Genomic DNA, 14,824 nt, shown 5'->3' on the forward strand with positions numbered 1-14,824 from the left:
AAGACACGCCAGCGTCTTAGCAACTTTACGGAATAAAGTTATCGGAATCAGAGCGTTTATGTTTTTTCACCGGCATACCAGCATGCTAAATGCCCGACTACCAAATGGCCCCTTAGGAAGAAGATGCAAAGGAATATCGTACAAGAGTGACAGGCAGTTTTGGCAAGGCGATCTTAGTGCCTAACGTTTATTATCAGAGCCAATCGTGGGTGTACTTGAAAGAATTTGCTACAGTGTCTATGCACCAAAGGGCAATGTTTAAGTTACACAAACATTAAGATAAAAATATAAATTCCACTAAAATACCAGTAACCAGGCTCAACCGTATTGCTGCTATTCTGGCATTTTGATGCATAAAATAGACAAACGTCAAAAACTTTAAGTAGCTAGCAGGAGGCCTCTGTATCTTTTTTCCGATTCTTAACAGGTACTCCAGTACAGTTAATAAGAATACCAGACTGCATATAAAATTAATAAAAAGTGGTATTTATAGAAGCTGTAAGAATACCCATTACCAGGACCAAAACATTTTCTTCCAGAAGTTTTGTGTTTGTTTGGTTTTGCTTTTCCTTTTTCTAAGGTACTAAGTGTAATTTCAGTTCAAGCATGGGTCTGTTTTACATTCTCTTTGAATTTTAATAAAAGTCAAAGTATTATTTGAATTGTGTAAAATTTCGACAACCACTGCAAACAGTCAAAATGTTCAAAATGCAAATTTGCCCTTAACTTTTAATTCCAGACAAATGCCACATTCTTGAGCTCTGCCCCCATTTACCACTTTTGATGTCGGTTGATTTTTGTAATTTAAAAAACATCCGGCTTTTTACATACTGCTGAATGCTGGCTATGTCCTCAGAATCAAACCGTATTTCGGATGCTAGAAGACAAACGTAAGATCTCTGAAAGCAAAAACACCTTCACATACTGAGGCAAAAACTTAGGTAACCAGGACAAAATAAAATCAAGAAAATCAAAAGAAAAGATCCACAGGTCTAGGAAAGGTCACCTAGCTCCCTAGAATAAGTTATGAGGCGTTACTCCCCAAATACAGATAGTTTATATGGTCCTTTCAGGGAAAAAATGCAAAAGCAATACGATCTAATATAGTAAATAAAAACGGGCCCTTGCCACACGATGTGCGGCACAGCATGGTCGTCCGTCTGCGGTCTGGCTACAGTCAGATGGATCGAGTTCTCATCCTCATTCTACCACTTACGAGCTGTGCAAGCTCGGTCAAGTTCCCTAGCTTCTTTGCCTGTCGCCTCATCCGTGAAGTGGAAACGCTGATACTTCTTGTGCCCACAGGTTCTTATAAAGCTGAGCTGATGACCGACATCAGACCAGGGATGCCCGCTTGGGAGGCAGAGGAAACCGTGCTTCCTTAACAATGTTGGCCAAAGCTTCTCCCTTCCTACTCCTTGGGAAGTATTCTCAGTTTGTACGTGAATAAGCAGAGAAAGATATAGAAGTCTATCTCCGTAAAAACCCATCCCAAATTTCCTACAATACATTCTACAAAACACGATTCCAAAGACATGCACCAAGAAGCGTTCAAGATGATTTTAGTAGACACCTGAAAAATATCCCCATCCCACTACCCAGATTCATAGGCTGAACAGATTAAAGGCTGGGAACAGCTTTAAGGTAATTTGCTCTTACCAAGTACTGTCCTAAACTTGTTTGACCAGGTAAATGCTTGAAAATACTGAATTATCCTCAACAAACAAAATCAAAACAATCCCCTATCTGAGATCACTTCAAACCTCAACAAACTATATACCACCAAAGTCAAAACAGCAATATATATACCCTATGAAAAGAAAATTTTTTCACATTATAAGATTTTACTAGTTAGTACTGAGAGACTACTATCAATACAGAGATTAGAAAAATAATAATTTTTCCAGGAGAACGCTGGAAATTTTACGAATAGGATCTGATCTCTAACACCCTACAAGTAAAATGTGCATGCACTGTTGATCTGCGTGCATCCACTTTTATAGGACTAAATGCATCTCACAATCTGAGAGCCCCCAATAGCCCAGGGATTAATGACAGCCAAATAGGGGGGGAGAGGTTCCAAGTAAGGGAGGAATCCATCTGAACTCAAACAGCCTGACAGTTACAAAATTCCCGTTAAAAAAGAGGGACGTTTCAAACCAAAAAAAAGATCTTCTAGATGACTTATTTGCAGATACTTGGGGGGAAAAAATCTTGCCTATGCTAAAATATTACCATTGGCAAAGGATCTTCCAGCATTATAGAAACAAAATATAACCAAGAAAATAGAAACCTAGCAATTCACATTAGTGAAAAGGTTTGCCCCAATCACATCCCTTCCCACAAGGAGAAGCAGAAGAATCAGGCCGTGTTCTCGGACTCGTCTGCAGAGGGTTCAATTTCAAATTCACTCCATGTCTGAGTAGCTCCTCCAGTGATTCTTTTAATGAGGGACACACAACCTCAAGAATCCTAAGAAGGATTATTCAGCCCCAGCTTATTACATAACTCATTTAATTGCTATCTGCAAAGGCAGCGTTAACTGGTTTCATATTGAGTTTCCCTTTACGTGCTTAGCGATGGGTAGAACTGAAAATTGAGTTTCCTAAGTGAAAATGAAGTCACAGATCACAAGACCTGCTCTTCGCCAGTAAAGTCTAAGACCATCATCTCTAAAACACCTTCCTGCCATGCCAGGCAGCTACCACGGACACTCGGATTAGTCATGAAGGCTGCTCAGTGTCCCAGTGTTTTCGGTAAGAGATTAGGACTTGAGAATTTCCTCTGCACTGAAGCCCACATTTAATACTCCATGCCTTTATGATTAACGACAACAATTAATTTGATTCTCTCCCAAGTAAGATGACAATCAGATGCTGGGATGAAGGCTTGAAAATGCAGGATTTGTGATTCTATCAATAAACCATATCACCAGTCTGCTTTTCAACACATAATATTTTAGTATATGTGCTGCCGAAGCGAGCACTCAACACATAATAAAGACTGTGGAACACAGAAAACAAGAGGACATAAATGACGACACAGTCTGGACGTTTACAAAGACACTTGATATTTTTCTCATACCTGGAGTAGAATTTCCCTTGCTTGGCTCTCTGTTCATGCTGTAGTCTCATATTTTCTAGTTTGACTGGGCTTGGGATGAATCCGATTTCACAGCCTTCTTTAACCAATCGCCCTATCCACCAGTCATTGTTAAATTTCTAAACGCAAAATCAAATTTGTTACGATCAGTGCACAGCAGTTCATGCATTCAGATTGTTTTTCTTCTACATGAACTATTTTCAGTGGAGAGAAATATTATGGCGAATACAGTTAACTATGCCTCGACATCACAACTGGAGAAAGCCTAAGGCTTTCATGGGTTGAACAGGTAAGACTGAAGTATGGCCAGTAAGCTCAGCAATTCACCATAGGATTTACCCCTCATTCTCTTTCCTGGTACTATGTGAGATTAGCCTGAACTTCGGTGCGGCCTCTGCAGGCCCCTGGTTCAAATATTCACAATTCTTCCCATTAAGAACCAGGGAGTGCTACAGAGTTCTCTTCTGTAATCAGATAGCTCAAAAATATTAAGAGTCAGAGATAAATACTGAAATCTACCTGAAATATTTTGTTCCGGGGCCAAATTTCCCTTTGTGCAAACAGGTTTATAGTTACAATGGTATGGTGTTCACAGATGATTTCTCCATTTACGTGGATGTTGACAATTTCTCTCTTGCAGATACAATGTTTATCCTACATCTTTATGATTTGTTTTTAATCCTTTCAATGGAATAGTACTTTGCCAGTCTATTCTTGAACATTTCAAAGAAGACTGGCCACTCTGTTTTTCTTTTCCTTCCATGGTAGAGAAGAGATCTGTCTTTAAGCATCAGCCATCAGAACGGGACCCTGGATTAACCTAACTTCTGCCTGTGAAGTCAGATTGTAGGCATGCCAACATTTCTGACAGCTTTTATGGTCTTTCCTTTCCAGCCAGTATTTCGTATCTCTTTCTAAAAAGTCAACGAAATGGTAGGTTCTCAATTCTCCAGGCTTTCTTTTTCTTACACATATAAAAACATGTCTGAATCGAGGCTGAAACTGTACCTCTCTACACCTCTTTACTACACAGAGTTTTAGAGTACGGATTTATTTTTTCTTTAATAAATTTTTTTTTATTAGAGTCTTGACTAGGCTTTTTTATTTATTTATTTAAAAAACATTTTTTTTAACGTTTATTTATTTTTGAGACAGAGAGAGACAGAGCATGAACGGGGGAGGGGCAGAGAGAGAGGGAGACACGGAACCGGAAGCGGGCTCCAGGCTCTGAGCCATCAGCCCAGAGCCCGACGCGGGGCTCGAACTCACGGTCCGTGAGATTGTGACCTGAGCCGAAGTCAGACGCTTAACCGACTGAGCCACCTAGGCGCCCCATTGACTAGGCTTTTTTAATTGGGAGTCCTCACCTCCTTTACTTTAGTGAGCAGCTAAATTTACATACATTCTTCCTGACACATCATCCCTTAGATGGAAGTCTGTTCCAGTGGTCACTCCTGCAGGTCCGGGGAAACCTCATGCTCACACACTGAGAACATCATTGAGGGGGAATTTCTGGTCGCTTAATGCCATGTTCTGCACAGCTGGCATTTGGTAAAGATTGACTCAAAATAAGCCTTAATTAAGGGTGAATTTTTCCAATGTACAGGCAGGAGTCATTGTTAAATGGCAGGTGGAGACCTCCGGCATGGAGGAAAAGGGAGCGTCTGGCTATCTGCTTCTTGCATCGATGGCTCCGATTCCCACGATTCTCCCTCCGCTGCAGACATTTACTCCCAAAAGGAGGATCAGGGCACCAGTGGTCTGCCTTCAGACATTGTCAGCAGAGAGGAGAGATCATGAATTCTAGGCATTATTATTAACTCTCCCCCAGATGGTTACACTTGAGACATGAGAGGGACTCAACATGCAGCCAAGGTTAAAAATTAAAAGAAAAGTACAGGTTAAGCATAAAAAAAGGATCATCTACTCCAGTAATTCCCAATTTCTGGGTCACAGAGCCCAGGGGAGCCCTGAGGTTAACTGCAAGAGGCCTGTGACTTCTTTCTTCTTTAAAAAGGTTATATTTATATTAGAAAAGGTTGAGAGGCGCTGAATTTGTGCATGTTATGCAAGTGGAGCTCTATGCGATGCTATTTCACGGCAATAAGAAATAAGAAATGATGTTTCAAGGTGAAAACATCAGGCGGGTAGAAATTCAAATGATTTTCCTTACTTCCTTAACATGCAGAAAATCTTTTGCTTCGAAGGAGATGGCCATGCCTGGCACTGGAACATCATCTTCGTGGGCTGCACTATAGCTGACATTTGTCCGAACAGCAAATGCAACGGGCTTTGTCTAAGGAGGGAAAAGAAAGGGAGAAAAAAGTAAAAAAACAAAAAAAACCTCAAAAAAACCCAAAAAACCAAAACCAAAAACACAACAGTGTTCCTCCCTTTCCCCTCCAACATACAAACAGACACCGAATATCTACTGTCATTTCTTTTTAAAGTTTTTATTTATTTTTTTAGAGAGAGAGAGAATCCCAAGCAGGCTCTGACTGTCAGCACTGAGCCTGATGCGGGGCTCAATCCCACAAACTGTGAGGTCAGGACCCGAGCCGAAATCAAGAATCGGAAGCTCAACCAACTGAGCCACCCAGGGGCCCCTCTACCGTCATCGTTGCTGGTTTTTCCACCTCGGTTGTTTATCACAAAACAGTTTATTAGTATTCACAACATGTAAAATCTTTCCGCTCTCAGCCACATACCACCCATTTCCAAACTAGAAAAAGGCCACCGTTCTCTTGGAAAGCACAAGAGATAAAGTGCCCTTCTTCGCTTTCAGTGAAAAAGACTTAGCAACCACCACTCCTACCCCAAACAGCTACTTTAATTAATGACATAGTTGTAGGAGGGACAGGGGACAGTGTTTTGGGTGAAAAAAGAACCAGAGAATATATCTTCTTGAAGGCTGCAGGGAATTATGAAAATCAATGACATTTAATTCTATTATTTTTCCTCCTTGAGTTGGGTCAGCCATTAAAGATGGTAACCTTTGTTATTTGATGCTTTGAAAATTTACAGGTAAGTATTTGCCCTCTAGTTAGGCAATTCCTGTTTACCCGCAAGGTGGAAAAATAGGTAAGCTCAGAAATGGTGAAAAGTGGTACTGTCTTTTTTAAAAAAATTATTTATTTGGGGGCACCTGGGTGGCTTAGTTAAGCGTCTGACTCTTGGTTTCGGCTCAGGTCATGATCTCACCATTTGTGACTTCAAGCCTTGCATCAGGCTCAACACTGACAGTGTGGAGCCTGCTTGGGATTTTCTCTCTCCCTCTCTCTGCCCCTCCCCCACTCCCTCTCTCTGTCTCTCTGAAAATAAATAAACTTTAAACATTTTTAAATTTATTTCTTTAAATTCAAGTTAGTTAACATATCGTATAGTATTGGTTTCAGGAGTAGAAGCCAGTGATTCATCACCTACATAAAACACCCGGTGCTTAGCCCAACAAGTGCCCTCCTAAGACAACTGATAGAATGGGAGAAGATATTTGCAAACGACATATCTGCTAAAGGGTTAGTATCCAAAATCTGTAAAGAAGTTATCAAATTCAACACCCAAAAAACAAATAACCCAGTGAAGAAATGCGCAGAATATATGAATAGACCCTTTTCCAAAGAAGATATCCAGAAGGCTAACAGACACATGAAAAGACGCTCAACATCACTCATCACCAGGCAAAGACGAATCAAAGCCACAATGAGATACCCCCTTACACCTGTCAGAATGGCTAAAATTAACAACTCAGGAAAACAACAGAAGTTGGCAAGGATATGGAGAAAGGGGAAGAATGAAAACTGGTGTGGCCACTCTGGAAAACAGTATGGAGGCTCCTCAAAGAACTAAAAATAGAACTAACTACACTACAACCCAGCAATTGCACTACCAGGTATTTATCCAAAGGATACAAAAATGCTGATTTGAAGGGGTACATGCACCCTAATGTTTACAGCAGTGCTATCAACGATAGCCAAATTATGGAAAGAGCCCAAATGTCCATCGACTGATGAATGGATAGAGATGTGATATACATATAAAATGGAATACTGCTCGCGATCAAAAAGAATGAAATCTCATCGTTTGCAACAACACGGAAGTAACTAGAATGTAATACGCGAAGCAAAATAAGTCGGTCAGAGAAAGACAGAAGTGGTACTGTCTTAAGCGGCATTGTGTTTCTTTATGTTATGGGCCAGTGGACTTTTTCTGAGCCGTTTCTCGCTTCTGAAGGAGGTCTTCTTTGACTCTGCTTGTCAGGAGGGAAAGGAGGGATTGGGAATAGAGAGTCCATCTTTACTTCCAAATTTAATTTGTTCTACAGAACTGTCGTCTGGGTCGAGGAGTGAGCTAAAAGCCATGAAGTCACACAGATCCATCCACAATATGCAGACTGAGAAAGGCTACCACATCCTGGGCAAGAGCAGAGTAGACATAAACTGGGCATAAATCTCTAGAATCTAATTCATATTATCCACTATGATCTTCACCGATATAAAAGGTACTCATCCTCAAATGGAAATAGAGACTGTAAAAAAAAGAAACAACAGAAAGTTGCCCGTGATTGTTTCACTGAAACACAATCATTGATAGTGATGGTGCTTCCATTTTTTCTTGAAATTTCTTTACATACATAGATTTTACTCCCACAGCTATAATCATAAGGTATTTCGTTTTTATCCAGCTTTTAAAGTAATATACTATTTTCATGCAATATGCTTTTTAAATCTGCCGTTTAAAATTATTCAAACCATTTACCTTTTTTTGATACTTGAGTTTATATTTTTTTCACTATGATAAATATTCTACTTCAAAAAATCTGTATGTGAAAAGCTTCTTTCTATTTAGAATTCTTTCCCTGGGACAGATTCCCAGGGGTAGCATGAGTAAGCCATGAGTTACCAAAACCTTTTTAAATTCTTTTCCAAACTACTGTCTAAATGGGCTGCTCCATTTTAAACTGCAACCAGCACTATACAATGGTGCCCTTTAAAAGAAGATGTAGTCTTAATCAGATTTGGGTTTGCTGCCAGAAATAGGATTTTCTTTTTAATTTTTTTTACTGTTTATTTATTTTTGAGAGAGAGAAAAGAATTTGAAGCAGGCTCCAGGCTCTGACCTGTCAGCACAGAACCCAACGTGGGGCTCGGACTCACAAACTGTGAGATCGTGACCTGAGCCAAAGTTGGACGCTTCACCAACCGAGCCACGTAGGTGCCCCAGAAATAGGATTTTCTTGAATACATCTTTCTATTATTCAGGAGAGTTTCGCATCATAAAAATACAGATCGAAAAAAATTTTTTTTTATGTTAGCATGATCATTTCCCTCAGGGTCTTTTTTTTTTTTTTTTTTAAGTTTATTTATTTATTTTGAGAGAAACAGAGCAAGTGGGGGAGGGACAGAGAGAGAAGGAGACAGAGGATCTGAAGCAGGCTCCTCGCTGACAGCAGAGAGCCTGATGCGGGGCTCAAACCCGTGAACTGAAGTCAGACACCCAACCAACGGAGCCACCCAGGCGCCCCTCCCTGAAGGTCTTTTATTCCTTGGAGGATAGAGAGATTAGATGTGGCGTCATGTTTTTTCATCATGGGAAGACATAAATTTTAAATATACAACTTTACAGAGGATCCCATGGAAATCTCAGGTCTTCTACACGTTAACTTTTCAAAGACTGTAGGTAGTAGCAGGAAGAGGAGACACTGAAAAACAGAAAAACAAACTAAAGGCGTGGTGAAGGCCAGCATGTAGGAACAAGGGCCACAGATAATAATTTTCTGTTCTGACAGGTAAGACATCAACACAGAACATGCGTTCTTCCTTGGCTCACCTCCCGTAACCAATAATTCTAGCCCTGCATATGGAGTTGTATATGGGAATCAGCTTTATACAACATATAGGGAGGAAAGAACAGCAGAATCCCACCCCTTACGATACTCACTTCAGGAACTACATTTCTAAGATTAGAATGGACAACAATGAAAGTGGACAGGAGGAAAAAGGCTTTATCAAACTACGAGAGCTTACCTGCTAGAGACAAAGACCCCAGGATGCCAACCAAAGGGACCAAATGACAATGTCACTTTGGGTTCCCTGAACTCACTTCAGCACTAGCTCAAGCAGCGCACCTACTATGTGGAAGACGTTTTCCACATCAATTCCATTCGTATGGGTTCATTCGTATGGAATTTTAAAAGGCCTGGATTTGAATGCTGATTCTGCCACTTACCAGGTAAGCGGCCTGGGTATATTTCTTACTCTCACTGAGCAATGTTTCCTCGTGGCTGAAATGAGAGTCATAATGCCAACACAGCAGGGTGATTGCGAGATTTCAGAAAATGCGTATGTCACAAGTTACAGGAAATCCTGCCATTTTGCGATGACACGGTTGGACCCCAAGGGCATTAAGCTAAGTTAGACTAAGGCAAATTCCTGTATCACCTCACTTATATGTGGAATCTAACCAACGCTCCCCCAACCCCAAAACCCAACTCACAAAAAATGCACGCACAAGGCCAGGCCAGTGCTTGGAACAGAGAGAGTGCTCAATAAATGGGCTTGCTGTCCACCATAATAAATGCCACACCTAAATAAATGTTTGCCCATATTCACCCGTCTTTTAAGGCCCTACACGAACTGTTCTCTCTGCGCTCTTTCAGTGTGACCCTGCTCAGACCAGTTAAAACAGGTGAATACCTGCCATAGGATACAAGCTAAATCACTCTTCTATTCAAGATGTTTTCCTCCAACGTGGATTCTTTCATACTCTTTTGGATGGGAAAACATGGTAAGGCTTTCCCAGATTTGTTTTGCTTACACTATCCTAGCTCTTTAATTCTGATTTTCTTTGAGAGTCCTAAGTCACAGGGGCTTTATTTTTTAACCAACATGAAGTCCCAAGGGAACGTGTCTTAAGGAATCTTTGCATTTTTATCCCATGAAACCATTTTTAAAAATTAAACATACCCTGCTTTCAGTTGACCTCTGCATTTCTGGCCTCCTGGCGGTACGGTCCAGGCCTCAAGGACTCCTTCCTTTCATCACTCAGGCCCCTCGGCCTCGTTCCCACTCAGACATGCACTTACGGCCCAGAAGCCTGCCTTGTTTTTATGCTTCTTCCACTGCCACATCTCCACTCAGGACCCAGGACGTGGTTCAGCTGATCCCCACTCCACACTCATGGGATCCACTCGAACAATTTGTGGCCATAACTGATTGTCGGGGCATTTACGCTTTGAGGCCAGTGGATGTTTATTCTCTCTCTCTCTCTCTCTCTCTTTTTTTTTTGCTCCCTTCCTCAGGTTAAGGCAAAGTCCTAAAGAGGAAGAACAAATAGAAGCCAGGGAGCCCTGGCCCTACCCAGGCTTCCTAGGAACACCAGGACAGAGGGGACTGTGGTGGTGGTGACAGACAGATCTAGAGCTGTCGGACATGCTGAGCCCCCACACTGCTCTGGGTCTCGAGGGAAGCAAGGCTGACCCAGGCCTCTGGACCAGAAGTTAATGGGACGCTCTGAGGAGTGGGCTTTGCCCCAGGTCATAGGTTCCCCTCAAATTGTCCTCTGGATGCTCTTGACCTCCAGAGCCTCACAGGTGTGCCTGAAAGACTTGGTCACAGCTGTCGGGAAAGGTGGAGAAGAAAGGCAGCAAGCACACATATATAAAGGTGGCCCACAGCCCCAGGTAAGGTCCTATCAGGACTACTGTCGAACAGTACTCAAATCCCAGGGCAGATTTAGATTTACTTTCTGTTTTTATTTATTTTTAAATATAATTTATTGTCAAGTTGGCTAACATACAGTGAACACAGTATGCTCTTGGCTTCGGGAGTAGATTCCCATGATTCATTGCTTCCATACAAGACCCAGTGCTCATCCCAACAAGCGCCCTCCTCGATGCCCATCACTTGTCCCCCCCTGCCCCCACCATCAACCCTCAGTTTGTTCTCTGTATTTAAGAGTCTCTTATGGTTTGCCTCCCTCTTTGTTTGAAACTGTATTTTTCCCCTTCCTAGATTTAGATTTAGAATCACCCTATTCCACGGAAGCTATGGGGTAAGTAAGTTGACTGGGAGACCACGTGATTCTCAATTCCACCTTCTGTTGGCCTCATAAATAGCCTAAGACCTTTATTCTCAGGCCAGGGCTATTGCTGGGGTCTACTTTTGCTGTCTCCTACTGGGATTCCCGGCTAACTTGTTTGGAGGGCCCGTGAGGTGGGGACATACCTTCCCACCAGTCTCTGCTTCTCACGCGCCTGTGCCCAGGTTAACAAGGTTGATGGATTCCTCTGCCTATTTTTGTCCCTTCTGTCCGGCATGTGCTCTAAAGCCTTAGGTGGTTGGTAAACCCCTCTCGTTTTGTACTTGCCTTCTTGGTGCACAGAACTAAACGTTTGCTGCACTTCAGCCTGTGAACTAAAGCTGAACAGATTCTTCAGCCAATGAGTATCACCTTGTAGAAGAGCAGAGCATTTCATCATCCAGACTATTACGCAAACGTGTTTTCAAAACACTATGGCTGGGGCGCGTGGGTGGCTCAGTCGGTGACGCGTCCAACTCTCGGTCTGGGCTCAGGTCACGATCTCACGGTTCGGGAGACGGAGTCCTGTGTCAGGCTCTGCGCTGACAGCGCGGAGCCTGCTTGGGGTTCTCTGTCTCCCTCTCTCTCTGCCCCTCCCCTGCTCAGGCTGTCTCTCCCTCTCTCTCTGCCCCTCCCCTGCTCAGGCTCTCTGTCTCTCCCTCTCTCTCTGCCCCTCCCCTGCTCAGGCTCTCTGTCTCTCCCTCTCTCTCTGCCCCTCCCATGCTCGCTCTCTCTCTCTCTGGCTCTCAAATTAGGTAAATAAACTTTGTTAAAAAAAAAAAACAAAACACTATGGCTATGTCATTTCACAATGGTATTTTCAGTCTGCATTCGGATATGTTTGGAAAGGGGGACAAATAAATAACACGTATGTAAAGCAATTACTATTCTTCTCTTCCAAGTCCTTCTTCATCTTGTACGCAGCACAACTTATAATAAAATTATAAGAACTACCATCATGGGACGTCTGAATGGTGTGCTGTATATTACACAGAGAACAACTGGTTTTCCTGGGTCAGGACAGTGAGGCTCAAACAAGTTCTCCTAGGTCACAAATAATGGAGGTGATATTCAAACCCAGCGATCTCTTTCTAAAGCCTGGGTTCTTTCACTCAGAGGGGTACAGTGATGGCAATTTTAAAGCATTTAAATGTCTGTGTGAAATTCTGAACACTTGAAAATTATATTTTTCACACAATGCTCAGAAATTGGCTGGGACAGAAGGTAAAAAAAAAATCAGGTCAAAGTCTGCCTTGTATAATTTAATCAATTTAATTTTTGTTAATTTTTAAATTTATTTTGGGGGGAGGGGCAGAGAGAGAGAGAGAGGGAGAGAGAGAGAATCTCAAGCTCTGACAGGACACAGCCTGACACAGGGCTGCATCCCACAACCACGGGATCATGACCTGAGCTGAAATCAAGAGCTGGATGCTGGACCAACTGAACCACCCAGGCGCCCCAAGTCCATTTAAAAAATTTTTTTTGATGATTTATTTAATTTTGAAAGAGAGAGACAGAGTGTATGAGCAGGGGAGAGGCAGAGAAAAAGAGGGAGACACAGAACCGAAGTAGGTTCCAGACTCCAAGCTGTCAGTACAGAGCCCAACATGGGGCTCAAACCCAGGAACTGGGGGATCATGACCTGAGCTGAAGTCGGATGCTTAACCAACTGAGCCACCCAGGCACCCCTCCCCTAGTCCATTTTTATTTTATTTTTTTAATTAAAAAAAAAAAAAAATTTAACGTTTATTTATTTTTGAGATAGGGAGAGACAGAGCATGAACGGGGGAGGGTCAGAGAGAGAGGGAGACACAGAATCTGAAACAGGCTCCAGGCTCTGAGCAGTCAGCACAGAGCCCGATGCGGGGCTCGAACTCCCGGACCGCAAGATCGTGACCTGAGCCGAAGTCGGACGCTTAACCGACTGAGCCACCCAGGCACCCCTAGTCCATTTTTAAAAAACAGCTAACACTGAGCAGTTCCCGTGTTGGAACTACAGGCATTCACTGTAAAGGTCATGTATTTCTGCCTCTTTGCACTTGAATCATTTTGTGGTCTGACAAATCAATAACAATGTCAAATCATGATTTTTGTTTATTTGTATATAAATGTTCTTTCTTCTGTTTTCCACAACATATAAAGCTCAATTTCACGCACAGAGAATTGAGATATTAAAACACACGCGGTCTCATGGCTTCCAAAAATGCCACAGAGGATGTTGCAGAGGGAGAGCTACAAGACCACAGCTACTATATTATAGCATAATGTACTATACATAGGAGGACTATATTATAGGGAATATATGCACAAGGAATTTATAGTATATATACCATATTTGAAAAGGGTAAGAAAAAGCCAGGCAAAGTTACTTATGATAAAATGTTTCCTGGACTAACTTTAAGGATTTTAACTGGCCTTCCAGTTATTCTGGGAGCCTTCTAACTTTGCTTTGCAAGTTTGTTACTTTTGGAAGGATTCCTTTTCTAGGTCCCTTTCCCGTGGCAGCTGCTGGAGTATCACTAAGGATTCTTTGGCTTCGGTTGTGGTTTCCTGGGGAGCTTTTGTCAGTTTACAGTCTTGGGGTGGAATTCTCCGGACACGACGACACACAGTTACAAGTACGGCAGAATGCTGAAGATCCAAACCACGCTGGTTTCACCACCGCCTGCCCCAGGCTGAATCCAGAGCCGCTACAGTCCAGCCCACGGACCCGGAAGGATGGCCCATTCGTATCTCAACCCTCCCAAATGTTCCTCTTCCTCGATGCTTTTGCTCTGACTCACGCCCTCTAGCACCCTCTAAGAGTCCATCATGCCACCATAAGCTCTACTCTGCTGAGACGTGGATGTCAGAATCCAGTTTTGACCACGCCTGAAAGGGAGCCCATCGAACAACTGCAGGGGGGATATTCCTGGACAGCTCGGGGGCCACAGGTCTTGCTTTTTCTCACAACCAAAGGAAGATGCATTAGTGTTCCAGAGGCCAGGTCTGTGTGAGCCTGCAGGTTCCTGTTAGAGATACACGTGACATTTACAGCAGAAGCAAATTCTTCTGTTTTCACAACCTTCTGGAATCACTAGACCTAAGGCTTTTGGTACATGGCTATTAGAAGTAGGAGATAATTAAGTTAAAAGAAATCTATTTGGGTCCAGCAATTCCTCTTCTGGGAATATATCCAAAGGAAGCAAAAATACTATGCTGAAGAGATCTCTGCACTCCCATGTTCACAGCATCACATTTACGATAGCCAAGCCGTGGAAATAACCTGTGTCCATTGACAGATGAATGGAGTATTATTTAAAATTTTTTTCGTATTTATTTTTGAAAGAGAGAGGGTGAGTGCGGGAGGGGCAGGGGGCACAGAATCTGAAGCAGGCTTCAATGGAATATTATTTAGTCATAAAAAGAAGGAAATCCTGCCCTTTGTGACAACATGGATAGACCTTGAGGGCATTATGCTAAGTGAGTTGTCAGAAAAGACAAATATTGTATGATCTCACATGCAGACTATCAGAAAACAAAGCAAAACAGATTATCACAAGTTTATGGCACTATTTCTAGTTTTCTTCCTAAACAATGACTTAATGAGTTAATAATGAAACCAATCATTTTAATGGATGCAATAAAATGTTTACCTTCGGTTTAT

General features: G+C 42.3%; 1 protein-coding gene across 12 annotated transcripts in view; it reads right to left on the minus strand.

The window, feature by feature from the left end:
- The window catches only part of CACNB2 (calcium voltage-gated channel auxiliary subunit beta 2), a 386,015-nt gene that overhangs the window by 33,335 nt on the left and 337,856 nt on the right, over nt 1–14,824 (minus strand). For all 12 annotated transcript variants that reach the window (XM_019460628.2, XM_019460630.2, XM_019460627.2 and 9 more), the window contains 2 exons: nt 5,276–5,398; nt 3,085–3,221 (listed from right to left, as the gene is read on the minus strand). In XM_019460628.2, coding sequence (XP_019316173.1) covers nt 3,085–3,221; nt 5,276–5,398 — 260 coding nt within the window. The remainder of the gene's footprint in view (nt 1–3,084; nt 3,222–5,275; nt 5,399–14,824) is intronic.

This window comes from Panthera pardus, unplaced genomic scaffold (genome assembly GCF_024362965.1).
Source record: "Panthera pardus isolate Hobbes unplaced genomic scaffold, ASM2436296v1 HiC_scaffold_6, whole genome shotgun sequence".
In the NCBI taxonomy this organism is placed as follows: Eukaryota; Metazoa; Chordata; class Mammalia; order Carnivora; family Felidae; genus Panthera; species Panthera pardus.